Source organism: Strix aluco, chromosome 9, assembly GCF_031877795.1.
Source record: "Strix aluco isolate bStrAlu1 chromosome 9, bStrAlu1.hap1, whole genome shotgun sequence".
In the NCBI taxonomy this organism is placed as follows: domain Eukaryota; kingdom Metazoa; phylum Chordata; class Aves; order Strigiformes; family Strigidae; genus Strix; species Strix aluco.
In genome coordinates, this window is record NC_133939.1 from 11,683,995 (window position 1) to 11,711,617 (window position 27,623).

The following is a 27,623-nucleotide window of genomic DNA, read 5'->3' on the forward strand; positions in this document are numbered from 1 at the left end:
AATGAGATGCGTCTTGTTAAAAAAAACCCTAAAATTACAGTATATGACATAGGCTACTCGGCCACCCTTCAGAGGTGGGAAGAGTTTGTGAAACCCTTTCAGATTCCTTCTCTTGCTCCTGAATACCCTAGGGAGCAGTGAGCTACACCACATGTTAACAGGCCAACATTCAGCCATTCCAGGCGTTAGAAAGTCAGCCAGTGCTGTATTTGAGCCTGTGAAGGCTGTGAGGGATAAGGATGCTTCCCAGCTTGTCCCCATCCTTTCTCTGTGAGAAAGTATCATGAGACAAGTGTAACCACCTCCTGTGGCTGCAGTTTGTGTCCTCTGTATATATATGGTAGACTCTGCTTATCCCATCCAGCATAAGTTAGTATTTCTCTAACTCAGCCAAGTCCAAGGGATCTCAGGGAAGGGGTTGATGCTCTGATACTCTATGCTGTAAGAACCTTTGCAGACCTCTGAAGGGGAACCAGATGAACCAGAGGAGAGGTCTATACAAGCTGGCAAGCAGTACACAGGATAGGGTTATACATCCCTAGGCTGGGATCACGCAGCAGTTGTTTGTCTCTCAGCTCACTGGCTCATCATGGGCCTTTAACCCCACTGCTGCAGCTCATTCAGCTCCAACAGAACACAGCTGACAAGCTCTCCCTCCAACCTAGAACTTGGACATGGCCCATGTAAAAGAGGAGCCAGAGCATACAAAGGGGGTTGTGCATTCACGGAATGGAAGAAAAGATGGATCATCCAAATAGACTAAGTGAATATCAAGAAATATTTTATTGTACATGTAATCAAAGTTTAAAAAACAGACAAGAAGGAGCAAGGGACAGATTTATCTACCATCTCTTAACTATGCAGGGTACAGAAATACAACTAGTAAAGAATTAGCACATATTAGTACCCATTGCTCCCCTTCCCTGCCCCAATGAAGGAGGTTATACAAGCGAGATTAGTAATGCTTCAAATCAAGCCTTCTCAGTAACTGCACACTGGAGATGACATAGTTGAAATATGTTCATTTTCATGAGAGAGTATGTGCCTTCAAAATAGTTGTTTATGAACAAAGCACTATCTCTTTAGTGGTTTGTAAGCATTACTCATTCAACACCAAGAGTATATTTAAATGACTAATGATTTAGCAGCCATAATTGTCTTGTTATATCTGAACTGACACTATCTTTAAGTATATCAATTATAGAAAATAGATTCCTTAGGTTTAACAATATGTAGTAGAGAATATATTATATAGTGGCAAAACCGTAATGTAAAGAAGCAGAGGAAGTAGTCACAGGGAAGGGGGGAGCTGCATGCTGAGCAGGGGGCACACTGACTAATCAGAACTAAAAAAAAGATGAAGCTCAGGAGTGCTAGCTGCAAAGGAGTTACATATCAGTATCATTGGTGTAAGTTTCAGAATGTCTGGTTTGAAAAATATGCTATTCATCCCACATCTACATCAATCTCCCATCTTAACTCATGACCCTACCACAGTCGGATCTTGAACAGTTCTAGCAGTGAAACTCATGTTCTGCCTTACACGCTACAAGGGAGAAAGCTTCCATTCTCTTCCTATCTGGCTCTGGAAGAAGTCTGAAAGTAAATGCAGAGCATTATCAGGGCTTATTCACCCCTCCAACAACTCAGTTTCCTTCCTAATTCACAAGGGTGAAGGCCTTCAGAGATGAAAGCTGCAACTTTTTTCTAGTACAAGCTGATGTTCTCTCAATAGCTTAGAAATAAGCCTTCACAAAAAACGTAAGCTAAACAGCATGTAGCAAGGGATGAATGCAACCAGTGTGACAAGTGCTAAATCCCAAACTGAAGGCAAGACAAGTTTTGGGATTCCCACAAAAGAAGGCTTTGTTTATTCTTCAGTGGCCCAATAAGCCTAGCAACTTGAAAGACTCTTTGCAAAACTTCCAGAGAAGACCCATGGAAAGGTAGACAAAGCCAGATCCAAAATAACAGTAACTAACATATTCTGGATTCTAATGTCCTTTGGAGACTATCAGCTTTTTGGCTTAAAATGCAAGTGATTCATGACATTAATGATACCATGATCTTCATCTATTTCAGCCTACAGCATGGTCCAGTGCAGATTATTAGTGTCAAGTTACACACCTAGGACTTGAATTCACTAACACTCATAGCACCACTTGATTGTTGCTGTAAATAAAGACAGGCCAACCCTTAAGTCCTCTGCCAGAAAGAGCCTATTACCTTTGACAGTTGTGCAACACCACCAGGCCAGCTGACCTAGCCACATTTTTTGTCCTCACCACACATGCTTCTGTTTTCAGAAAAAATCTCAGCTCCAAGCTTAAACTCTGTGACATATCACCTTAGCTTTCAAAGTTTCAAAGTAAGTTCTCCTTTACAGTGTTCAAACGTAGGAAATTCACACAACTGACAGACCAATTTATTGACAATATCTCACTAGTTATTTCCTGTACATGCCAACTGCACAGTCGTAAAAGCCTCCCAGCTCTTCTTCATAGTTCTCAGCTTTGTAACAGGAAAGGATCAATATAGATATTTCAGGATTAATGGACCTAGGTGCAGGGAAAAAAGCAGCTGTTCTGTACCTCAGTAATTATTGCTCACTTTAGCAGAGACAGGTTCCCTACCATTAAAGAAACATCAGCCTTTCCACAGGAAAAAGTCTCTAAAATTTAGCTGGCCATTTTTTCTTAGCCATTACATTTAACAAGGCAGATTTGCTTAGCTTCCCATTCCAACAGCATTACAGAGTTGTCAAAGTATATGGCTCATACCTACGGCCTGTCTTTAAAGTAGAGTAGCTGGGCTGCATGTTTTCGTAAGAACTACAGAAGTTTATTAGCTGTGCTAAAACACTAAAGAGCCTAGAATTGTTTGAAGACTCACCAGCTACCTAAACACAACAGTTGTCCCACGAAAGTGATTCCACTATTAACTGAACTTGAAGACAAACACTACAAGAAAGCCAATAAAGGAAATCTTGTGTGATAAAAGGTTCTCTTACTATCTCATCTGAAAGAAGCTACCTGCCACTTTGAAGTATCTCCTCCTTCCATAGGAATAACCAACATACCTTTTGGAGGCAGTTTAGACACCGACTGCTCAAAAGTATTTCTACAGAACTGCTTTTTGGAAGAGAGAATAAGTTATTTTACTATTTGCACAAGTTGAATTTACTACACTCATTTTACTCCAATAATGTTTTCGCTACAAGGTATCTGTACAAGATATATCAGCAGAGATAGCACATTGTTAACACTACATATGTAAACCGAGAAACAACAGGTCCTTTCATCAAGGTGTCATATTGCAGGTAAGCCATTTTACGTTAGTCCAAGAGGCTGTGAAACTGCACTTCCGCACCGAGGAGATTCCTGGTGAGCCCAACAGAAAAGCCGTGCTCTACAAAGGTGACTGTCCATCCTGGAACAGCAGCAGGAGAAGAATCAAGCAACCAGTGTTTGCGGTAGTATTCTTAAGAAGGATTCCATTCATTCGGTGCATATTGCTGTACATAAGGTGCATAAACCTGTCAGGTATGAGATCAGCGCGAAGAGAAGCCAGTTGCAAGGCTGCAACCAACTACTGGCGTCATGTCCCAGATCTGGAAGAAAATATTGTGGAGAATTACATAGCATTATTATAAGACCTAAGAAGTATTTCTGTAAGAGGCATAGAAGCAAACAAAGACCTCTCTGGACACAAGGTAACAAATACTGTTTAAACTATACTTGAGGAAAATGTCATAAAGAGTTATACCAGCCTTACAATCCAAAAGCCAAACTTAGGGCTCAAGAGAGTCTTCTAGCAGTTCTCTGTAAGTCCATTTTAAAAAGTGCTATGTAGTTTGTTATAAACATGCTTACAGGGACACACTGGAACAGTCTCAGTTCTGACATGCATGGTGGATGTACAGCTTAAGCACAGCAAGATTCTACATCAGTCTGACTTCCACGTCACTGTCTCCCTAACCAGGGCTTTTAGGGGCAATGCTCCAAGAAGCCAGGGAGCTCAGAGTAAAGGAAGCCAGCACTTTTTTCATCATGTCTGTATCTTTAAGGCTGCTAGCAGATTCCCCTACTGGTGATGACTGTTTTGTTTGTCCAGAGGACACCAACAGTAACCAGTTCTGACTCCACACAGTGCAGTCACAGGTCATCTCCTCGTTCAGCTGCAGGAAGAACAGTCTGCGACAAATACAATTCTTGCTGCCCACAGCAGTTAGCTTTGTAGCAACAGTTGTCAGAAAGAAAAAAAATATATACAAATATTAGCTCTCCATTAAATATATCTAATGCAGGAAAGAGGTACATGAATACCTTCACAATCCGGTCACTCCCACAAGTCACCATTAGCCCTCTGGAGATGTCCATGGACATGTGTGAAATGTTGTGTTTTCCTTCATGAAAGGTTGCCAAGGAAGTACGGCTGCACAAGAACAATTCAAATGAAAGCCAGCCATCAGATGAAGCTTGATGGCACTACTATAGCAGTGCAAAACAAACAAGAAAATTAAGTTGCTCAAGTACTACTAAATCAGTCCTGAGAACTGCAGTGCCATATTCAAGGGGACAGAATTAAATTCGCAAGTCATGCTAAGGCATTGCCTGTGTAGTTATACAGGTGTGACATTCCCTGGCCTTCTGCAGCCTGACTGTTAATAATACTAGAACAGGAGTGGGACACTGCATTAGTAAATAATTCTACTCTCGGTTAAAAGTCAAGCTCAGCTACATTTCTTTCTGCTGGCTATAATGAGTCAACTAGGGCACAGCACCTCCCTTTTTCACAAAAACACAAACAAACAACCCCACCACCAAAAAAAAAAAAACCCCAAACACCTCCAAAATTGGCATCTGATTACTGTGGTCCTTTGGCACTCCAGGTATACAAGGAGGTGACAGGACAGTGAACAGCAAAGTGCTGTTCATATCCAGATAAAAAGGGGGTTCCTTCAGTGCTAAGAAGAGCTTAACAAGACAGCAAATGATGTTTAACCCAATTTGCTTGCATGGGCAAAATAAGGTTGGGCTGTGAAGAATACTCCCACAGAAACAGTTTTCAGTAAGTGTACATGAGCTAATGCATATACATCCTGGCAGCTGTGATGCGTTGTCAGGCACCCATTTAGCAATTTTAGGTGCAATCAATATCGTTTACCTAAATAGAAATCTTGAGACAAATATATTTCAACTCTAGATCTGGGCTCATGGAAAAGAAGAAATAAAGTAGATAAAAAGATTGTAATACCACATCTGATCCAAATCAGCTTGCAGAGCCAATTGAGGGATCTCTGCCATTGAAGTGCTTTGAGTGCCCAAGCAAAAGGTGGCCTATTAGCAGAGAGTCAGTTTGGCATGTTTTTGTAGCATTGTGTATGGATGTGGAGCAAGCACAAGTGTTTCTGCACCTCAGGAGTATTACTTTGACTTTTCACTCCTTAATACTCACTCTTCATCCTTGATTGACTCAAAACAGGAATCACAGACACGGACCTGGAACTCAAATCCCATGATTGGGTAACTTGACCGCTTGGTACTGCACTTGCCGCACACCGCTTGCCCACATTTTCTGCAATGATGCTTCATGGAGGAAGAAGAAAACAAACAAACAAACAAAAAAATCACAATATTGTGCCACGTGACCACCTTACCAAGTGTTCACTGAACAACAACGCCAAAGCTTCTGTTTCGCAACCTGTTAGGAAGTCTTCTGCTACTTCAACCAAGGACTCTGGAGGTCTGAACAGTATTCTTGGCCATTAAGGAGCCTCCATATTCTCCCTACCCATCTTCTTCTCCTTTTGCAAGCTCCTTCTGGGAGCAGGGGAAAAAAAAGGATGAGCAAGCAACCAAGGAAATAACAGTCTAAGAAAGCCAGAAACAGACGAGTCTTGGTGCCTGTCCAGCTCCTCCAAAAAGAAAGCTATCTGGAAAGCTTTCACATTCTAGCCCAGTAAGAGCAGGGCTGTCACCGCTTCACTGAACCGAGTACCCTACAACATGTCAGGCTGCAATTTGCTCAGTTATGGGGCACTGTGTGCCACTTAACACAACACCTGAGGATTAGCCATCCACAGCTCCAGTGCATAGAAATATTCAAAGAAATCCAACAGAGCACTCCCAGCACAGCCTGTTTTGCCCCAGCACTTTCCACAGAATATGGAAACTTCTTAGCACTGCCTAGAAGCTGTGACCTCTCAATAAAACCTCACTTCAAAACAGCAAAAATACCAACAGTTTAAAAGGTCTAACAGCTTTAGTGTTTTTCTGTTTGCATTTTGCTTAAGTGCTGGAGTACAGCTAAGCACTCAAACCAGTGGTCTCACCTGTCTCAACCCTAATGTCTTTGTGTCCCACATTTGCTTTATATTCCAGAAGAAAGGTTGTTCACACTTCTGACAGGAATCACTTTCTAGCCATTGAGGAGCCTACAAAAGAGCAAGAGATGCGAGCAATCAGAATTATTTTTCCTCATACCACAGCCAAGGAAGTTTGTTTTAAGAACCCAAAGTAAAGTTTTACTTGGAAAGATGCCCTGTTTCATCTCTGGATATTACAACAGTAGATTGCCTAGGGTATAGTACATAGGAAGTTTAGTACAAAAAACCCCAAACCCAAGACTACAGTTATTTGTTACCTACACACCTCCTATGCTTTTTAAGCCCACAGCAGTATGTTATGTTACTGCCTTAATAAGAAAACTAATTCAAACATCTAAGTTATTAAACTTGCTGCAGGTATTCACTGCTCTGGTTGCCTAGATGATTTTTAAGGGCTAGTGTAATCAAAGCTGTAAAAGCTATGGGGCAGTCATCCCCTCTAAGAGGGGGCATCCAGAAGTAAATTCTGGAAGTATCTTTTCTGCTTCCCCAGGATTGCAGTTCAAAATAATTAAGAACTCATCTGCATTTTCCATCCTGCCTGCATCTTCAGTAGGCATCCCTTCTCCCACCCACCTATTTGTTCTGCCATAAATGGACTAGGACAAATTAAAATAGAGCTTTCATACATTTCAACACTCTCAGATACTTTGAGCATCCTTGTAAGGGATAGAAACAGCGGCACAATATTTTTAGTATGTAGGCTTGAATTAGAACATGTATATTCTATACAACTTTATACACCTGATGGGGAAGTCTCCCTGAAATGACAGGATGAAAGCTGGAAAAAAAGAAGGTTTTCTCCTCAATTTACTTATATTCATTGTTGGTAGTACTAAAACAATAGTACTGTCAGTTGCACCACCATCTCACCATGAATATTTATCAATACCAGATGTCCAGTTCCTACATCTTCAACTTTATTGCATCCCCTTCCTTCCCCCATGCTAGTGCAAAATGTTACTACCAACAAGTCCAGCATGGGGCGTGGGGGAGGAGAGTAGAGCAAATGAGTTGCCTCTCCACCAAGTGACATGTTCCAAATTGTTTTCTTTCAGTTACTTACAATAGCAGTTTTCACTTAATAGCATTTTTGAGAACACAATCCACTTCCTGGCTCCCTCTAACAGAAAAACAGGGTATCTTCCTGTTCTTTTCATCTTAACTTCAGGCATTAAATAGGAGGTAAAAACCTGCTAACACTACCAACACAGTTACCAACAGACAGTTGGAACTGCCCAACATCAATAGTACAGCTGTCAGTGGAGTTACCATTCCCTCTAATCAAGTGTCTGTCTTCTAGTCTTATGTGCATTAGTGCATATTTGAAGATACCCTACAACATGACTTTGCTAGCTAATGCTTCAGAGGCAGTATGTTCATCATTCTTCAAACATTTGGTTTCTTTGCTTTTGGATTGTGCTCGATTATGTTTTTCCAAAAAGTTCTAAGATATTACAGCTCTTCTAAGTTAACCATATTATTTCAGTTGTATTAAAGCTGTCTATTATTTAGAAAATCCCTTAATTATTGCGTGCAGATCCAGAAAAGAAACAAGCCACATCTTGTTTTCCCAATTGTATTAGAAGTCAATTCCTTGCAACTACAAAGTTTCATAATATTGCAGAAGTTTTGAGGAGAGACCATTCTGCTGAAAATGTTAGGAGTATCACATAGAGCATTCAGTGTGTTTTAGGTGACAGCTCAACCCATGTCAGAAAACAGTTCTTAATCAGGACACTTACCTTTAAAGAAAAGCAACAGGGCAAGGAAGGCTAAGCCTTTTGGTTGCCCCCATAAAGTACCTCCTATAATTATGGTTTAACCAAAGACAGTAGTAATATACATCTTCTCAGCTCCTATGATGGATATGAACTGATGCAGAAAGAATGTGCATGGCTGGCTCAGTTGCTGTTTGCTGAGGTCTCTACAAAAAATGTTGCTTGGGGACTGAATCTCTACATTCTGAACTGCATCTCGCTTCTTCGCTTGCTTTGACACAAGTTGAGAACTTATTTCAAGACTGCTGAAGCACAGTCCATTGGTGTCTTTACTGCAAAAGCCTGACTCCTTTAGAGTGTTCCAGCAGCAAGGGCTGTAGCCATTCCAGTGAACATGTTGTCCCATTGAGAGAAGACTCTAAGCAATCCCCAGCCTGTCCTGCACTTCTGTCCTGGGAATCCATCTACTACAATGCAGTATGGACAGCCACTAGAACAGAACAGGTTTTAGTAATATCACCCAGGCTTAAAGTTTCAGGCAACGTGAGGAAAACAGCCTGCAGAACTGACTAAGGCAAGCCACATCAGCCTCGGGGCGGGGGGGGGGAAGTCTTTGACCTAGGACATGATCTTACCTCTTCACGGCTGATATCCATGTTCCAAACAGCAATTCCCCCATCAGCTGAACAAGATACCAACTGCCGTGTCAGCTGGATGTAACAGATAGCCTGCACCTTGTCACTGCAAAAAAAGCAGACACTATTTACCCATTAGTGTTTAAAGAAAGCTTAGTTTCCCAGCAAACCCCGATTTATCATTGTAAAGCTACCTAGGAAGCCAAAACTGATTTCCAAACACTTTGCTAAGTCTAAATAGAGCTATGAAGACAACTGAACAGATGCTGTCACCTAAGCACTACCCTAGCACCAGGATGTTGCCTAGAACAGTGTTTTTATAGGCTTGACCAGAATACCAGAAGTACAGTTCCCTGTTAACATTTACAGGCCGTAAGCATTAACAGTTTGCTGAGTGTCAACTGGCTCAGAGTGCGTACAAATACTCTTCTGTGTTGGCAAGTAGAGCCAGTTATCAAAACAGAGACAACTGGAAGAATAAAGAGAAATATTTGTTTCAAGATACAGCTGTGAAGCAGACAGAGCTTCCACTTTTGCTAACAAATCACAACAAATAAGTCTGTAGCTGCAAAGCAAAGCATGCATTCACCAATAAGACAGTTTAATCCTAAATAAAGTCATGGCAAAATAAAAGTCTACCCTAAGAAACTAACAAAAGATCTCAACAGTATTGGACTGCTTTGCAACATCTAAGTTGAATTAAAAAAGTCATTCTGCTTCTCAGAAGAACTTACTTTCCCATTCAGTATGAAGTTTGATGCTAAGTGTGATGTTTGAAGAGAAACTAACAGTGTTAAAAGTCTTCACCAGGACACATGATGCAGCAGTAACAGCAGTATAAAGTCCTCCAGTCACTGACTTCAGTTACTTTTTTGTAACCGGTACTCTATTATTAGTTCTTTAGCCATAAAACTAAATCCTCAAGATTTAACAACAGTTCTAGGGCTAAGGCTATCAGTCTTGATCAAAGGTGGATGGAGGCATCTATGGAATTAGACAAGAGGAGAATGCACTATACAAATACATCTTTAAACACAAACAAGATCTCTACTACCACTGCATTTCTAAACAGAATATATCTTCAGTGGTGAACTGCCTGTCAGACTGAATTAAGGCCCTAGATTTTAAAATGGCAGCTAGTGTTGTGTCTCTGTAAAAAAAAAAGTTGATTAAATACAGACAACTACCTAATCCACAGAACAGTGGAGATGTGACATGCTTTTCTGAAGTCGAGGGACCACCCCTGTAATTTAGCCAATTAGTTTATCACCTCACTGATAGAAAGAGACAGAGAACAGGAACATATTGAAGCTTATTCTACATGGGTACACAAACATACATTAAGTTTCTAGTCCCACCCTCACAGGCAACTCAGTGAAGTATTTACAATACAGAAGCATGCAACTTTTACATAAAGTCCAAGCAAGATGATTTAGGATTTTTACCCACCTCTTTCTATAACCTACTTTTATACTATGTTCTTATTACCCAAGGTTTAGAAGTATCAAACATAAACAACAACAACAAAAAATTATCAGTAATGCTTTCCTAGTGCTGATTATCCTTCTTCTCCCTCAAAGTCCTCAGAGTTCTGCAAAAAGTTGTTTTCTACATTACTCACAAAGATTCAAATATCTTGCCATGCTATTTAGTGTTCCCAGGACTCTGTGTTCATTACGTAACATGTAGGAAAAATAAGACACCATTACATACTGATGTCCCTGGAGCAGCAGTGTTCGCCCCTTCCTTCCACCAATATCCCACATGATAATGCTGTGATCAGAGGCACCTGAGAAGAGCAATCGTTGAACAGGATCCCACCACAGGGAAGTAATACTTCCTAGGAAAGAACATTCTGCAGTTAGATCTAAGGGAGCCACTCCCCAAGACAATGATGCTCTTCTGGGTCATTAAAATGAAATCTGAGGTACTCCCTTACTACAGTAACAGACATTGAACCGTTAACACAAAGGACTGCATGCAACAGCAAGATACAGTCCTGCTAGAGAGGCAAAGAGCATTTGACAACATAACAAAGCATCCCTAAGAAGAAAGTTAGATGCAAAGCATAAGCCAGAAAGTTCAAGTTACTGGCCTTCTGCCCCTTGTATTTAGGTAGTTGGTTTTAAGAGTCAGCAGGCTGCTATGTGATCTTTGGAAGATGAAAAGTACTAGAACTTGTCAAACAGAGAGTCGTATTTACAATAAAGTGGTTGGTCAGTGTTTGCAGGACAGCATGCAGCGTTCACAAGTAAACCAACTCCCTTACATAACAATTTACAACCTTAAAATAGTTTGAATAAGGAACTAAGTGACAGTTTCACTGCTGTTAGCATATCTGGCCACTAGATACTAAATTACACAACTAGATTTCAGAAGGCCCAACCTGGCTGTGTACCTCATTAGTCACACATAGAAAGAAATGAGTCATCTGGCAGTATGCATGGCAACGTAGACAGCAGACTAAAGAAGTAATTTTGACACTCATGACACCTATAGTTTTGAAGTTGCAGGAACATTTTATTCCTTTACAGACATTCCTCCCTTTAAAGCATCCTTCCATTGCCCAGTTGTCATCAAAACCCTTGTTAGTCTGAAAGCAAGATGAATGGTAATTATAGCACAATTCAGTTCTCTCCAGCTCTCTGGAACAAGAGATTTTTCTTGCCTCCTTTATGGCTACACTGTTATCAGACTGACCCATTTGAGAATACTTGTCTCAGAGAACAGTGAGCATCTGCACCATAAAAGGCAGTTTGAGTATTATCACAGCATTACTCAGAGTAGGCTGTTACATATGGAGAATTCTGGAAGCTGACTGTTGAAGGACAAGCTCTAAAACCATTTAAACTGCAAAGCAAACACTGCTTGCTTATGAAGTCACAGTAAGGCAAGAACTAGGAAGGAAACAAGATGAAGTCAGACTTCTGAAGTCTGGCAAACACAGCTGCACTCAGAGAAGAACTAGATGTCATCAAAGTTTAGAGTTACCAGGCGTTAAGAATATTACACAAATACTGCGGAGGTAAAAAGGTTAACAAATCATCTCTTTTGCTTTAAAAAAAAAAAGAAAAGGAAGAAAGATGAAGTAGCTACTATTACACTTCAAATTTAATCACGTTTTATACTAGATCAATTCTTGTTTTGAGAATCACAGTCCCCTTGGGAACTTACATACAAGTCAAAGTTGTCTGCTATGCGAATATTCAGCACTGCTGAAGTTGGTGCTTGGAAGCCTACCACAACTCAATAGATAGAATACGCACTATACATAGTGCCATGTTGAGATGTACTGCTTTCAGACTAACAATAGTATGTATCAAGGAGTTGCATTTGCACACAGACTAGTGCTAAAGCATACAGAGGTAAAGGAGTCTCTAGGGCCAGGAGAATTATTTTGCTCTTAACTGAATCTCAAATTCTGCTTGAAATCAGAAGAGACATTTATCATGTGAAAATCTCAACTTGCCTCCCACATTCGGAACCAGCTTTATCATTTTACAGTCATCTGTAAATCAGGAGCCTACCCAGCTTTAGCTAAGTCTACTCTATGCTTACAGCTATTAAACAAGTCAGCCTGTTCCAGCAGGTCAGAGACTCATGACCCAGTAATTCACCCCTACCTAAATGCACAGTAGTCAGCTGATTTGAAAGCTGCCAGTACCACATGGGAAGAGGCATTAAGTCTCGTTTATTTCTCTCAGCATATTATTAAATTACAGTCTTCTGTGGTTTACATTCTTGCCTTACTCATTACAGCAGACAGTGGCTCCATATCATGTTACATACTATTTGGTTCTTCATTTGATATAAGGACTTGCTATACTACACAGGATGAGACATTTGTCTTTGACTAGACAGTTTTGATTCTAAAAGGCTCTCTAGATTTCTTGCACATAGCTTAGTTTCAGCTAAACATAGGAAACTGAACTAGAGTCTCATGAATACTGATCAGAACAGCAAAATCTGCATTGGGAAGAATTAAGTGGCTTTTTAGAATCTAGTCTGGACACTGCTAAAGCTGCTTTATGTAGTATTATAGTACTACAAGGTCTCCAGAAAAAAAAAAAAAGTAACACATTCGCATCCTTTCTTTTCAATGTTAAGGAGACTAAAATTTTTAAAGGTGGCCATCTAGTGGCTAACTTGTGATTAATCAAATGCATATGTTTACCTTTATTTTTCATCTGTAATAAAAATACCTGTCAGTATTGATAATGCTAAGATTTCCCCATAGCGAGAATGTGTCTGTTCTTTAAGAGATAGCCATATTACAGCTTTGAACAGCTTTTGATAGCTACTACCCTGCACTAGTTGTTTATCCAATATCTATCCTTAAGAGGTAGATATAAAGCTGAATGTCTCATCCCGATTTACAAAGAGGTACCATAATATGGGTCAAGTGGAATTAAGAGGAAGAGTTACTTTACCTTCATGGCCTTTGAGCGTTGTGATAACTGAGCATGTATTCTGCTCAAGCTTCAGGAGAGTGATCTGTCCAGAATAATCACCAACAAATGCGTGCCGAGTTTCATGATCATATCTGAACATCAGTCAAGGAGAAGCCTCATTTGCTCTTAAGAGATAGGTAGCACAGCTGTCAGCTATGGAGTCTAAACAAATTGGAAAAGAACATTTTAATATGCCAGATAAATATTTACATAACTACTTCTAAAGGGGTTGGAGACTGTAATAAAAACCTTTCTCGTTCCTCTCTTCTCACACTTCCCTACATATGCAAGTAAGACAATATGAGAAAAGTTTTAGAAAGCTACTGGAGAAGCCATGAGATAATCCGTCCCCTGGTTTAAAGCAAGCCAAGTAGATTTAGACCATTTCTAGCAGATATTTGCAGAACACAGTCATGATCTACAAGAGATACCAGAACTCCTCAGGCTACTTGCTGCAGTGCAGAGCTACCATGAGGAGCACCTCACTGGACCACAGGTGGCACTCAGTCCTACCTAGTATCTGCTCCTATAAACTCTTAGTTTTCTAGGATGTTATACTAGTTGATGCCCCCAGGATAGGAAGCTAAGCTACAAGGATGCTGAACCTCCACAGCTAGTTTACCTTACAGTGGAAGTATACTGCCAAAGTTCTAGCTACTTAGGTGAGACCATCTAATTTCTTCTGTTTTCTGCATTTTGAAGTGTACTGAAGCAGGTCCTTGAGCATAGTATTGAAGACTGAACTGTATTTCAGAAAGGGTTCTGTCATTTCACAGTGACATAAAAGCCACACCACATCCTAACATGGGATCTATTAACCAGGTGGCATGTTTGGCAAAAGCATTTTACATCATCACAGTTTTCTGATACTCAGTTTTTGTCACTATGTAACTACCGTCTTCAGAAACTAAAGCATAGTAAACTGGATAGAACTAGATCATTTGCCACCTTTAGAAGACTTTTGCTATTCAGGATATAAGCAAGAGCTATGAAAAACCCATACAGCTGACACCACATAATCCAGGAGTTGTGTATAAACTCACCTGTCCTCCTGGAGCCACACAAAAACACAAGCAGCAGCTAGCAAAGTAGCCTATTCTACGCAATAGAAAAGGCTAACTTAAAAAGTCAGTGTACCAAAAAATCCACCACAAGTGAAAAAGCAGAAGCCATCTGATGACACTCTGAAATCTCTTAAGCCTTCAGAATCTCGAGATAAACAATTAGCTTTCAACAAATCCACTAAGTCCCTGAATATGTGATCCTTTCTTCATCTTGGAAGTTCAGGCTACCATTATCCCCACTAATCCAGTAAAGAATAGGCACTCTACTGTGTTTTTCAGAAGCTTACACATACAATCATTAACAAATAACTCCTAAGGAACCTCCTGATAGGGAGACCAAGCACCTAGTACACAGACCAGAAAGCTAGTTCTTCCAAACACAAGTCCAGAGGCAGGATCAATTACAATGCATTTTCAAATGCCATGGTCTTCGGTGGAGGTTTATTACCTTGGTAGAAAAGGTCATATTCTTTTCTCCATTTTCATACTGAACTGTTCCATTATTTGCAAGTGTTTGATACAGAACCCACTGAATTCAAACATTGAGGCTCAGAGGCGCCAGACTCTTCTGTGAGCTAGTCTCCCCTCCCCACCCCCTACCCCCAGTATTAACCCAGTTCTGTGCTGCATTCAGCTGAGGTGAGCTGTACATAAAACGTTTTGTGGGACACAAGCCCCCTGGAACTCTAAAATAAGGACAGCAAAAAAGAGCAACAACACAACAATACAAACCGGCCAACTCTTCAGTCAGTAAGGCAGGGTCTGCATAGATGGGAGACCTCAAAAGGCTAGACATGCTGCTGGCAACCAAGCAGTTAGCATTCCTCCTAGTTTCTTAGCACTGCACAGGTATATAGCAATTCTAGAGAGGTCTTTATTTTTTCAAGAGATGTCGTTGACCTCTTGCACCTTTTGAATCATGCCACTTCTACATTACTGCCATTAATCCTCATACACCAATCAGTACCTCCAATTACTGTCCAGCCACATCTAAACTGCCACCATTAACAAGTACTAAAAAATAGCTTTAAAGTATTTAACTCATGCTCAAAAGTTTTGATATATGAACTACATTTTAAGATACTGGGTTTGTAAGTCTTTTCCATAGGATAAAGAATGCCCTGAAGTACCTACAGCTGAATAGACAACTGCAGTTCTTAAGCTACAAATGCTACAGTTAAATGCAATTTGCAGAAAAGCAAACCGCACACAGATTACTACTAGTAATTAATAAAGTTTCAGTGTACCCCATAGCTTAAAGATAGAAAAGATTAACATGAGCAAAGGTAGAAAAATTAAAGCAGTCCAAAAGGCTTTCATGATGTTTCATGCTCTAGAAGGACTCAAATGCACACCGGCATCCATTGAAACAAAGTGACTTGCCTAGGAATTATACACGTCAGGCTATAGATAGTTACTGGTCACTTCCACAAGCTGCTACAGACAAACATCTCAAAATTAGGAACTAGTACACACTGCAATTTCTGTACTTCAAGGTCACAACATCCCCTTCTACTGCCTAACGACAGCTAACAGAAATAAAGGTATTAAACACCTAATCAGTATAAGGGTTTGCAGACTTGCATGACTCACACTAGCTTTTTACATGAAACGGGGGGAACAAACTGAACTAAATGAACGAAGTACTCTTCCAGTTTCAGGGTAGCAATTGTTTTTCAAAGGATACTGTAGACATGAAGCCCAAGAGGTGAAGTAATGTCTCCCCAGCATACTCCCGCTCCTGGTGCACATCCAGCTGATACACTTGTCATGACCAGTGCTGATAACCCACTCTGATGTCAAGCAGAAAGTAATAGCAGACACTCGATTCTGATGAGCTGTGGGAAGAAAAAGATTCTGGGCAGTTTTTCCTAAAAATCTAAGTGATGTGTCCTTATGTTCTAATTCAGAGACACACAGGTTGAAGATGGTATCTAAGCAATGCCCCAGGGAGATGTTTTTACCATCATATACTTGCCTCCAGGCTGAATTAAAAGGTTAGCATTGTTCAGTTTGGTATTTGCCATCTGAATAGCTTAAGTGAACCAAATATGTCAGCTAATTTAAGTCTTTCTCCCACTGAGAGAGAAGAGAGTTCATCCTAGATACCCAAGATGCTCTGGTTAAGGAGCAGGCAAACCCTTAGCTTCCTCTAGTTAGGCCAGGACTTCTGAGGTGTAATGTAACACATCTAAAAACCTTAATTGCTTTAAGTGCCTATTTTCCTGACCCCAGGGGACCTATGCTCAGATTTATGCTTTTAAGCACCTGAAAGTCTATCTAGTCCACAGCATTCAAACAGCTATCTGTGACAGCAACCAAATCCCACACAGCTTTGTTTAGAATGCTGCCACCAAGCAAGAAGTTACATGAACATTAGAAAGAAGCCCCCCCCATCCTCCAAGATGCAAATACTTCCTTTGACTGAGTTGTCAAGTCATCTTCCCTTGGATAAAGGGGGGTTTTGTTGCTTTAAGAACAAGGTCTTTTTCTCCTAAACAAGAACATTGCTTCTATCAGTGTCAGGGAGTCACAAGACAAACTGCACTTTGTTTCACTACATGATCTGCAGTCTTTAAGAGTCTCCTTCAGGTCTTCCATATTAATATTTCAACCAATTGAATTCTATATTTCTTTTAATGATGTGCAGACAAATGTTGAAATTAGCATCTCCATAAATTTTAGAACAATTCCTATTCCCTGTGTACCTGAAAACTACATCCCTATTTTCATCCTTATTGCTCTCCTAAGGTGACAGAGAGGGCAAGGACTCTTACCTTCAGCTAGAAGTAACCAAGCCCAGTGATTACAGAAAGTAAGGATAGAAACTGCAAATACCAAAATGCACCTTTAGAAAGCTCTTACCCTAACATTCATGCAGTATAACTACTTCACTTGAAGAGCAAAATCTGAGCTCACTAGTTCTGGCTCATTACACTCGCAGACCGATGATGTGCTGAACTTAATGATAATGACTGCAACTCAGACTCAGCTGACTGACGATTACTCAATAACAGAACATTTATCTTACGACAGTTATCCCCAACTAAGTGACAACTAGAAGGTCAGTCAGATTTAAAGCATATTTGGACTTGATTAATCTGTGACGATGTCCAGTTTCCTAAGCATTTTAGATGCCTCCCCTTCCCACAAATGTTACTGTAGACACTGGTTAACAGTTTACCTGGATAGGTCTTCACAAAGTTCATCTTATTAAAGTCCTCTGAAATATGAAACTCCTAAAAGTAAAGTGGAACTGTTAGAAAAGATACCGCAGTGACATATGTGATATTGATACCCAAAAAAGAGCAGTAACCTCACTGGCCAAAATTTGCATAGCAGGAATATATATCTCACTAAAAACTCACAGTTTCTCAGGCTGGAGCATAGCACACCAACACACCAACTGTAAATTAAAGTTATTAGTGAGCTACATTTTCAACACTAAGCATCCTTTCAGAACCGAGATTGCTGAAGGGAGATTATAGGAAGAGATATGATCTCATTTGACCCCAGCAGGAACAAAAAAAACTGTATCTTGTAATATTTAGGATTTAGGTATCTGAAACTTTATAATGGACAGATGTAAGTGAAAGTATTCTCTATTTGATCCATTAGGCTTACCGAAATTTTAAGTCTCAACTTAGAATTTCAAGTGGTTATCACTAGAATCACTATTCTATGTAGTTCTGTGTAGGCTATTCACAGTAGTTATCAGTAGAATCACTATTTACGACATTCATGCAGTACCCTGGCTCCTTACAGAAGAGTTATTATTTTGACCTTATTTTCACAGAGAAAGGAAACCATTAAAGCATTTGAGAGTCACAAGTCACCCCTCCTTTGCCAAGAAAGAGGGGAAAAACACAGACCCACTTTTTGTTCTGCCATATGTATCTGCTCTCCAGGAGAGGGAGAGCAATTACAGCAAGAGTATAGAAAGACAGAAGGAAGACTTCCAGAAAAAAATAAATCAACCCTGCCTCTTGTAATTTTAGAGCTAGTGTTGAAATTTCCATATCATAAAAAGACCTGCAGCAAGAAAATTCAGAGACTTGTGCATGGTGAGATACAGGCAGATCCATACTTCTAGACAGATGCAAGCTAGCTGCAGTTCACAACCTGTTAGTGCACCGCCATGGCACTCCGCCCAGCTTCAGGTACTCCTCAAAATAATTCCCTGACAAAGTGTAATTGTTTGGGTCCACTGCTACACTAATGGCTCAATGACTTCCTGAGGCTAGCTGGCTCACATTTAGCTAGAAGAACCCTTGTTTATTTGCAGTCCTCCCATGTACACCTCAGATGAACTGCTAAGAAGTTCAGCCATTTAGCAGTAGCTGCATTCCAAAAAGAAGGCAAAGAAAACAGGTTATCAGCTGCCAGCAACACCTAGTGCTCACAGACAATATAAGAAATTATCATCTAGATTCTGAAGAAAAATCACAGCAACTTACCATGATAGCCCCATTATCCTGGCCTACAAATATTCGTCTGCTATCATGATGATAAGCCATGGCTGAACATGGTGCTGTCAAAAAAAGCAAGCACATTACAGTTACTGAAATAGAGGTATTAGGATAAACATAACTTATTAAAACCAATTCTTTCACTCAGGACAAAAAGCTGTTTAAGATTAAATAGCTTGATAGAAATTAGCCTACACAGATAATGTTCCTTGGTAGGACAGTTAAATTCCCATATGTGAAGCTGAGGAAAGGTACACTACTACAGTAACTCAGATATACCGCTAGGAACCAGATGCAAACATGATTTCCTGCCACAAGGTGCAACACAGTTAAGAGGAATTTTACCCAGCCTGTAAGCCTAGCTAGCAGCAACAGCATGTGCAGCTGGTGAGACTTGAGAACTTGAGCTCACTAAATTATCTCAAATGGAGCCCCAAGTTGTATACAGGAACCATATTCCATTCTTTACATTTGAGGACTGCATCATTAGAGAGAATAAATTGCTAGACAAATATGTAATTGCACATCAAATTCATACAGAATCATGTTTCAACATATGCAACTTTAAAACCTCATATTTTTGAGATAACATACAATCTCTTTTAGCAGAAAACCTCTGAAGACCTACTTCCCTTTCTGAAATTAAGAGTTAAAATAAATGTGAAAAGCAATGACAACAAAATTATAGCAGTGTCCTAGTGAAAACTTTTCAAAAAAATTTCCGTGAAGGATGTCCTCATTAAACTTGCAAATTACAAGGATGAGAAGGATATACTGTTCTAAACTAGTACCTTCTCCAAGACCCTCAGAAATTGTGGCCTTGAAGGTGTTTTTATAAATTTAAAGCCAGACAGGACAGTGTGGAATATTACAGTGGTCATACTGCATAAGGACAAGTCCATCCCTTGGAATTACCTACAGGCACACTGTATTTTGTATAAACCTTCTTAGAGCACAATCTGAATAGTCTATTTATAAAATTGATAAGTGTAGCAACTGCTGTAATTTAGACCAACTGTTAGGAAAAAGAGGATTACAGTTTGCATTTCTAATCTAGGTTGTAGGCTACTCAGCTTGAAGCTGAAAAAAACCAGAGAACATCAAGGAGTCCAACTCTTTGGTCTTCATGTAACATTTGTATTCAAATTACTACAGAAATTGTAATTCCAAAGACTATCCTTTGTTTGTACAATGTTTTACTTTGTCATTGTATTCCCTCTTGTTATATGTGGTACATCTCTAGGTGGCAACTCTACATTAAAGAAGTTACAGCAAAGCACCCAGGCTGAGTGAGGTTTCAAAATCAAAAAAGCACACTGACATTCAAGATCTACTCCACACTGAAGCTGCTACTCAGTATTGCTTTCTTACTAATCTAAATGCTGAAAAAAAAAGAAAAAAGAAAAAAATATGCACACCTTGGAAAGCAGAGAATATTCTTATGTCTGAACTTTCAGCTAGTGGTTTGAAAAGCTCACTTATTCAGGAGACAAGTTACTTGCCAGCATTTGAGACATTTACAGCTGCAGATGCATAGCGATTTACCTGGTGAAGGATCTGGTTCTGACAGAATGCTGCCTTAGATCTCATCCACTACGCAGCTAGTTTCAAATTAAAGCCTGAGCTAGAGTTGCTGCAAAGTTCCCAAATCTACAATCCCTGAGTGAATCCAGCACTTGGAGAAATGGCACAGGTACAAAATCCATGCTGTGTTTGGCCATCACTTACCTTCTCCAACATTGTACTTACATGACATGGTGTGATAGATGCTGGGCCAGTATTGTCCACTGTCTCTCTTCAGCCATACTCGTATTGTTCTGTGTCGTGGGAAGAGCAGGGAGAAGACAGTAAGTGCATCATCCTTTGCATCTGAACCAGCTGATTGACTATGTATCAGCTCAAATCCTCTTAGCTTTTGTGCTACTCAAACATAATAGTTAGAGGAACAACCTCTAAATAATAGTAGTCTAACATAACAAGAATAATAATACTAAGAATACTGAGAATAGCCACCCTTGGATTCTGAATACGTTGAGTTTTAGTAAGTATGAAATGGAAATACTATTTCAGTTCACCTCAGAAATTGCTACATCCCTTTAATTCCTTCTCCTTGACTCTGGCTGATTTAAGTCAAATTCAAGTTGCAGGAACTTCCCAGCTTTGGCAGAGCAAACCACAGTTTGTTTTATTTATAGCAGATTAAGTGTTTGATGTGTTTAAAAAAAAGAACTGCAAATCATTCCATTATGGAAGTCTGAACTTTCGAATTTTTACAGCTTCCCTGTACAACTCATCTTCAGCAAGCCAGATACTGAATATTAGTAACAAGCACCTCATCCTCCAGACCAACACGTTACTGACATCTCCATCCCCAAATATTGATGTATGGATCCACAGAGGACATCATATCTAGTTCAGTATTATTTCCTCTAAGCCATGCCTCTACTCCCTCATGTACAAACACAAAGGATAAGCAACATAGCAGCACTGCTACTTCTGGCCTAAATACAAACAGGATTGATTAGCCAGTCAAATGGGAATTGAAAGAAGTTGACCAGACGACTGGGACAGAATGCTAAGGCTATTTATAAAAAAGTTTTTAGTAATCAGGCCTTGGAAGGAAAGGAAAAACAGTCTTGAGAACATTTAGCATTATACCACTCTCATGACCGTCAAATCCTGGGAGGAGGGACATAAGAGAATCAGCAAGGAAGTGGAAAGTTACTGTCAATTAAAAACATTCCTACAACAGACACATTTGAAGGGAATCTACATCAAGAAGTTAAGAGCACACATGTAGACAGTGTTAAGGTTATTTTAGGTCTACTTGAAATTTCCTCTCCAAACCATTGTTCGCCTTCTTGTTACTGTTTGAATCCAACTTCCTCATTCCTAAATGGAAACCTAAATGATCAGTAACTACGTGTACCTGGAAACACTGTCAAGAGACTTCATTAAGATGAGCTGTTTTATTTACTTTTAACTAAAAAAAGGCCTGGTATTTAGATGTTTCTAGAAAAAAAATAGGGGATAGATTTGCTAAACATCATACAGGATTGCCAGTAAAAGTTTAACAAAAAGAGGACAGGAGAGGACTGGTATCTTGCACCAGGACTAGAACTTTTCAGGTTGAAGACAAAGGTAGCGTTCCAATTCTATAACGCATTTAAGGGCTTTTCTTTAAAAGACCACCCAAAAATAAAGCTGACAGTGTTCACCCTTAATGTACTATTTGCCTTTTCTAAAACTTGAAATCAGTACAGCTGAGTACACACTGCCTCAAAACAATGATTTTTAGCTTTTGAATCAAGTCACTTTTCCACCAGTTCAGTGGCAAATGCACATCAGTGCATTAAATATTTTGCATTAAGACTGTCTCTTAAAAGCTATCACTTCCCCTTTACAATAATCAACACCCTGCCCCACAGTCAGAAAGTTAACACTTCAGAAAAGCAGTTGCGATTTCTTGGTAACATGAGGAAATGAAGAAAACAATGCTTCCAAGTCATTCTTCTGATGCAAATGCCAGTAGTAGCACGGGTTAGCACCTATGTATTTTTAATGGCTTTTTAATCTGCTTTTTAAAGCAGCTCCATCATATCTAACTGTTCTAAACATCTCAGATGGTAGCTTCCACCACTAATTCAACTCTTTCACTGATAGCCAAAATCATGTAACTATTTTTGATATAAAAAGACTAGGAGTTATTGTAGTGATATCATGCCTTGCTGATTTTCCCAAAGTAGATTTTTGTTTCCTTTCAGTATTCTGATCAATTATACTAAACTAGGAATTAATATAAAAGCAGCAAGGATTTGCTTCTTCTAACCAAATTATTTCCTGGAAGTGTAATTTGTACACTGATCATCTACAATACAGTCCCTCACTAAAGTTGAGAGTCTAAGCAAATAGCTGCAAGAGTTAGCAAAATTAACTTCTGAAAGCTTCTTATTTTGGTTTAAGCAAGATTTAGACTTCCCTAGTCTCATGCTTGCAAAGACAAGCTGTCAGACAGCTGTATATCTAATTATACAAAGATCTGACTGAGCAAAATCTGAAGAGATTGTTTCACAGTAGTCAGCAAATAACCTGTGCCAAAATCCACTTCTCCTCAGTTCTCTCTCCTACAGACCTGTTGTTGTGGTGCATCTCCTTTTGCCAGACAAATTAACTTGTGAAACACCAGTTCTAGCTTAAAGGACTAGACAAGTCCCCCAGTAATGCTGCTTCCACAGTCGTCTCCTACAATGAAACTGTTTTATTATGAGAACCACCATATCAACCCTGGAGTCTTTAGCACTCTTTTCAAAACTTGGTCTTTATTTAATGAAGAAGCCTGTGCTCAGTACCTGAGAAGAGCTGGCTACCACTCCACTTTCCTTAAGCATTCCCTATTAAGGGCCTAGAAAGACACAGGTTTGTTTGACAGCAGTCTCAGTAAGGATGTAAAAATGTTGAAACTCATTAAGGAGCACCCAGAGACAGATACACACTTTTTAATTGACTCAGATACCTGAAAGTGGCAGGAGGAAGTAAAACAAGACTAAAAAAGACCTCCAAACACATTTGAGTATTGAACCAGAAGTTGCCTTCAGCTGGAAAGCACGCAAATTTATAAAAGAGTAATTCAAAGAGGGTGTTTTGTTTTGTTTGGGTTTTTTTAAATAATATAAAGAAACACATACACAAAAGCCATGATTAAGCAATACTATGTGACCTTACCAGTTTCCAAGGATTTTTATTGTTCTCAATTGCTGTTTCTTTTACACAGTAAGCACCTAACAGTACTGGAGAAAAAATCTGGGGTTTGAGAGCAGAGAAGATCCTTCAGTGTTTCAACAGTATCTGTGCTCATGCCACATAAGCTGCCCTCTGAAACCCAAATGTCAGGGAGAAAGAAGTGATGAAAGATTAGCAGGCAAATCCAAACTTGTTACAATACGAGCACTGCAGCAAGTACTATGGAGCTACACTAGTCCTGTTCCAAGAACTGCATCTTTCCAACACCTTCAAACCACTAACTTTCCTATCTGAAATCAATCACTAACAACTGTTTTCCTAGCAAGATCAGAAGATGGCATTTTTCTGGTAGCCAAAATAAACCAGAAGTATTTAGACTGCTATTGACTGTGTTCCCAAAACAGCATTAGGAATCTGGTTTAATCACGGTGCAATGCAAGCTCAAGGACACAGCTTGCAGTTGACACTTTTTATCAAATTTCTGCTCACTAAAACATTAGTTTTGACCAGTATTTGAGTTCCATAACTGAAAAAACCCCTAATACCTCAACTTAAGCAGCAGTTGCAGTGCAATAGCAGCTGCTGATGGTCACATTCAGATGTGCTAGTGACCCTAGAGATCCTGTTAGCCTGTGGTAAATATAATACCTTCATCTTGCATTTAGGGTCTTGTACACTAGCTTATCATCCCTCAGGAACCCCAACTACAGATAGGAAACACTCATCTTGCCTTAGTTATTAGTCTGCTGAGAATAAGGATAATAAGTCTAAGTCCAGATATTTGCCTGTATCACAGATTTGTGCAGCCCACCCTGGCCTATCTCAGCTCTGAGAAAACACAAGCCAGCCTTGAGCAGACAGATCTAACTCACAGCTGGTACCTGAGCTGGCTGCCCAAGCTGAGGGACACACTGCAACAATTCCAAACACTGTCTTGGAGCCAGGGTCAGGCAAAATGCTCACAGGGACACAGAGTTAATCATCCTTTCTAGGTAAGTTCTGAGAAAGCTTCACAGATAGCAAGTACCCTGCTGAAAAATCTGATTGGGAAAAAAAACTTTTTAACTCCTGCTGGTATTCTTTCTTGCTTTTTTTGTTTCAAAACTTAAAAAAAAAAGAACTAGATTTTTATTGGTTTGACAGATAAACTATTGGCATCTTTTGTACCCTCAAAAAAAGAGAGCCATTACTTCTCATTCTAGGAAATATAATTTAAAATAGAAAGAATTCCAACTCCTCTAACAAGAGGATAAGCTACAACATTCCTGGAGAATGTTTGTGCACCAATGTTTTCCTCACTACTTAACTTGTAAACACATTCCTCTGACCAGTTATTATGAAATACTTGACAGCCTTAGCTGTATTAAGATGTAATAAAAAATACTCTGGCCCTACTTTTTTGGTGTACACAGCAGCTCTTTTGCTTCTTGAACTCTGTACTTTGCTCGCTGCTAGCAGCATAATCAGTTATGCAGTATTAACACCTACACCCCATTTTTAGTGAACAAACAGGAGAGCAGTAAGTTTGATAACATACTAAACTGTAGGTGAAGGATACATGAATGAGTAGGCTTTGATGTACTGTAGGAGGTATCCCAGATTAGAGGTAATACAGTGCAACAATTTCTGAAAGTTTAAAAGATTTGATTAAACTCCCAGAGTAAGGCAGGCTACACAAATTTAGCCTTGAGTCCAAACCTTCTCTTAGAAATTTACACACACCGAAGATGGGTAACGGCCTCTGCTCTCCTTGCACAGGTCTGTATCTGACATCAAAACTTGCCCAGATAAAGATGCAGCTGCATCCTTGGCTCTTATCAACACAGTTTAAGCATGCAGACTGCTAACCTTCAGCATTAGACCTTTAAGTTTAAAGGCTGCCTTTGTCTGCTACAGGAAAGCCTCTGCAAGCCTGTACCACGAAATTATGTTCAGTTTTAACTCAGATATGAACTCTTAAAAATTGCTAATCTTCCCTTCTCTCCTTCAGGAAGTGCATCAAAACAAACTGAACACAATTTAAGATTCAGCCCACACTGTCACCCAAAAAGCCAACTTCATCCTGCACAATACTAAGATACCAGAACAACCACATGTAAGAGTGCAATAAAAAGGAAGCTGCTCAGTCTCATCCAAAATCTGTTACCCAACACGTACTACAGATAGTCATTTCTACAGGAAGGGAAGAGACCAACCAAGTCAATCTTTCGATCAAAGCCAGAAAACGTACCTAACACATCCAAGTGTCACTGCTGCAAGCTAGGTACAATTACTGCCATGGTTCAACAAGTAGCAGTATGTACTACTGCTTCAAAGAGTCAAGATTTAAATCCTGCTGCTTTTACATAGGCAAAATTTTTCCTATACAGATTTTGTTGCTTTAATGCCAGCTAATGAAAAACTAGTATCTGGTAAACTTCACTTAGGTAAGGACAAGTTTACATCCTTTGCACTTTATCTGTTGCCCTCTCCCCCACCTCCTGAATGCCTTGGCTAACAGGAAGCTTATAAAGTTAGCATGTGCTGTTGCTAGCTGGTCTGTTTGCTCTTTTTGACCTCAAAATAAATGCCAGAAAACCTAGTTTATCAGTTCAGGTAACACCATAGCTCTGCTGATTTTCAGTACTCATACCCCACTGTTTCTCACAAGGTCAGGCTTTTCAAATGAGAATTCATGCAAAATTAATACAAATTCAGTTTTAAAAGTTTTATAACAGTAAAATTATCCCCCCCTTCCCCTACATCTCAAAGAATGCACTTTCATACTTTAACATGCTTTGAAACACTGCTGCAGTTTCTGGGCAGGAGGTCTTACGAAGCATCTCCTACTACTCTTCTCGTTTAAAAGTCACTTTCCACATAGCACAGGGGAAATTCCACTCTCTCCACTACACTGCAGACCCCGTATCCCCCTCCTAATCAACAACCCCCTGTGCTACCTGCTTCCTCATTTCCACTTTTGTTTTATCTGAATAACTGCTTAATGACATTACCAACTTTTGCCCCAGATGTTTCACATGCTATGTGAGCCAGTGCTGAGGATGAGGATTAGACTCTGAAGACATTTTCCCTTCCAACCAGAAACCACTGTCCTCAGCAGCTCATCACCACTGCTCCCCTCAGATCTGCCAACTCACTCCCTGAACTGTTTCAGACAGAAGGAAGCAGAGACCTTCACACTGAGCCATCAGAACGGGCTTGTTTTGACTGAAGCAGCTCGGAGAGTTCCAACTCTCCTGACAGAGAGGAGAAGCGGTAACGTACCTACCAGTGATTCAGCCTGCACAGCTAAAGGCAGGGGAAAACATATTCCTCCATTTTTGGTTCTGCTCACAGCCGTTGCAGAGCCCCTTTACACACACAAATGAGTTGTACTTTTCCATCTCCTTCGCAGGGGCTGGAAAGCACGCATGAAGTACAACAGCTTTTTCCCATCAGCAGGGGAACGCTGTCAGCTCCGCGCTCCCACGCCCCGCTCCCACCCGCAGCCGGGCGGGCTGAGCCGCTGCCTCCCTCCGCCAGCGGGAAGCCGGCTAATATTATTTTCCTCCCTCGGACTGCAGCTTCGGCTATTTCCTTATGGCTCCAGGCAAAGAGTCATGGCCGTGTGCCTCCTGGCAAAGTTACAGTGTAAAAACCGATTTCCCCCTGCACCCCGCCACGCTTCCCCGGCTCAGCCGGCTCCCGCCTTCCGCTGGGACCGCGCCGCCCCGGATCGGAGGGCTGAGCCCCAGCCCCGCACGGAGCTGAGACCGCCGAGGGAGGGGAAGGGAGGGAAAGGAGGGGACCCGACCCTCCGCCGAGGGGCCGCCCGGGCCGGGCCTGCCCTGCCCGCCCGCTCCCGCCGCCCCGGCCTAGCCCCTCGCCGAGCCCCCGTGGGGGAGCGGGCCCTGAGGGGCCGCACCGCCCCGTGAGGCACCACGGCCGGCGGCCTCCGCTCACCTGTCCTCGCTGGCCGTGATGACCCCGTCCTCCTTGGGGATGAGGAGCGCGGCGCTCACCACGTCCTGGTGCCCCTCGACCTTGCTAAGCAGGACGGGCCGGCTGCTCTGCGGCCGCGAGTGGATCTCGGCCGCCATGTTGCCGCGGGACCGGCCCGGCGCCCATCAGCTGACGGCGCGGGGACTGCCCGGCGGCGCCGTAACACTGCGTGTA

At 40.8% G+C, this 27,623-nt stretch overlaps 1 protein-coding gene across 1 annotated transcript; it reads right to left on the reverse strand.

Moving 5' to 3' along the window:
* Positions 1-764: 764 nt before the first annotated feature.
* On the reverse strand, positions 765-27,623 carry WDFY1 (WD repeat and FYVE domain containing 1). The gene is made up of 12 exons (XM_074833698.1): positions 27,411-27,623; positions 20,478-20,545; positions 18,717-18,790; positions 17,444-17,498; positions 15,947-16,097; positions 13,175-13,287; positions 10,458-10,584; positions 8,745-8,850; positions 6,335-6,436; positions 5,458-5,588; positions 4,326-4,434; positions 765-3,610 (listed from the first exon to the last, which is right to left on the reverse strand). The coding sequence occupies exons 1-12, from the start codon at positions 27,545-27,547 to the stop codon at positions 3,551-3,553; spliced, it is 1,233 nt and encodes a 410-aa protein (XP_074689799.1). The 5' UTR covers positions 27,548-27,623; the 3' UTR covers positions 765-3,550.

What these genes read in the sequence shown, in the direction of transcription:
- WDFY1 (XM_074833698.1), bottom strand. Translation starts at nt 27,547, where the DNA reads ATGGCGGCCGAGATCCACTCGCGGCCGCAGAGCAGCCGGCCCGTCCTG. An exon ending in TGGATATCAGCCGTGAAGAG is followed by an intron (nt 6,437 to 8,744) that starts GTAAGATCATGT and finishes GCTCTTTTGTAG; the next exon opens with GCTCCTCAATGGCTAGAAAG. An exon ending in GGAGTGACCGGATTGTGAAG is followed by an intron (nt 3,611 to 4,325) that starts GTATTCATGTAC and finishes ATTTTCTTCCAG; the next exon opens with ATCTGGGACATGACGCCAGT.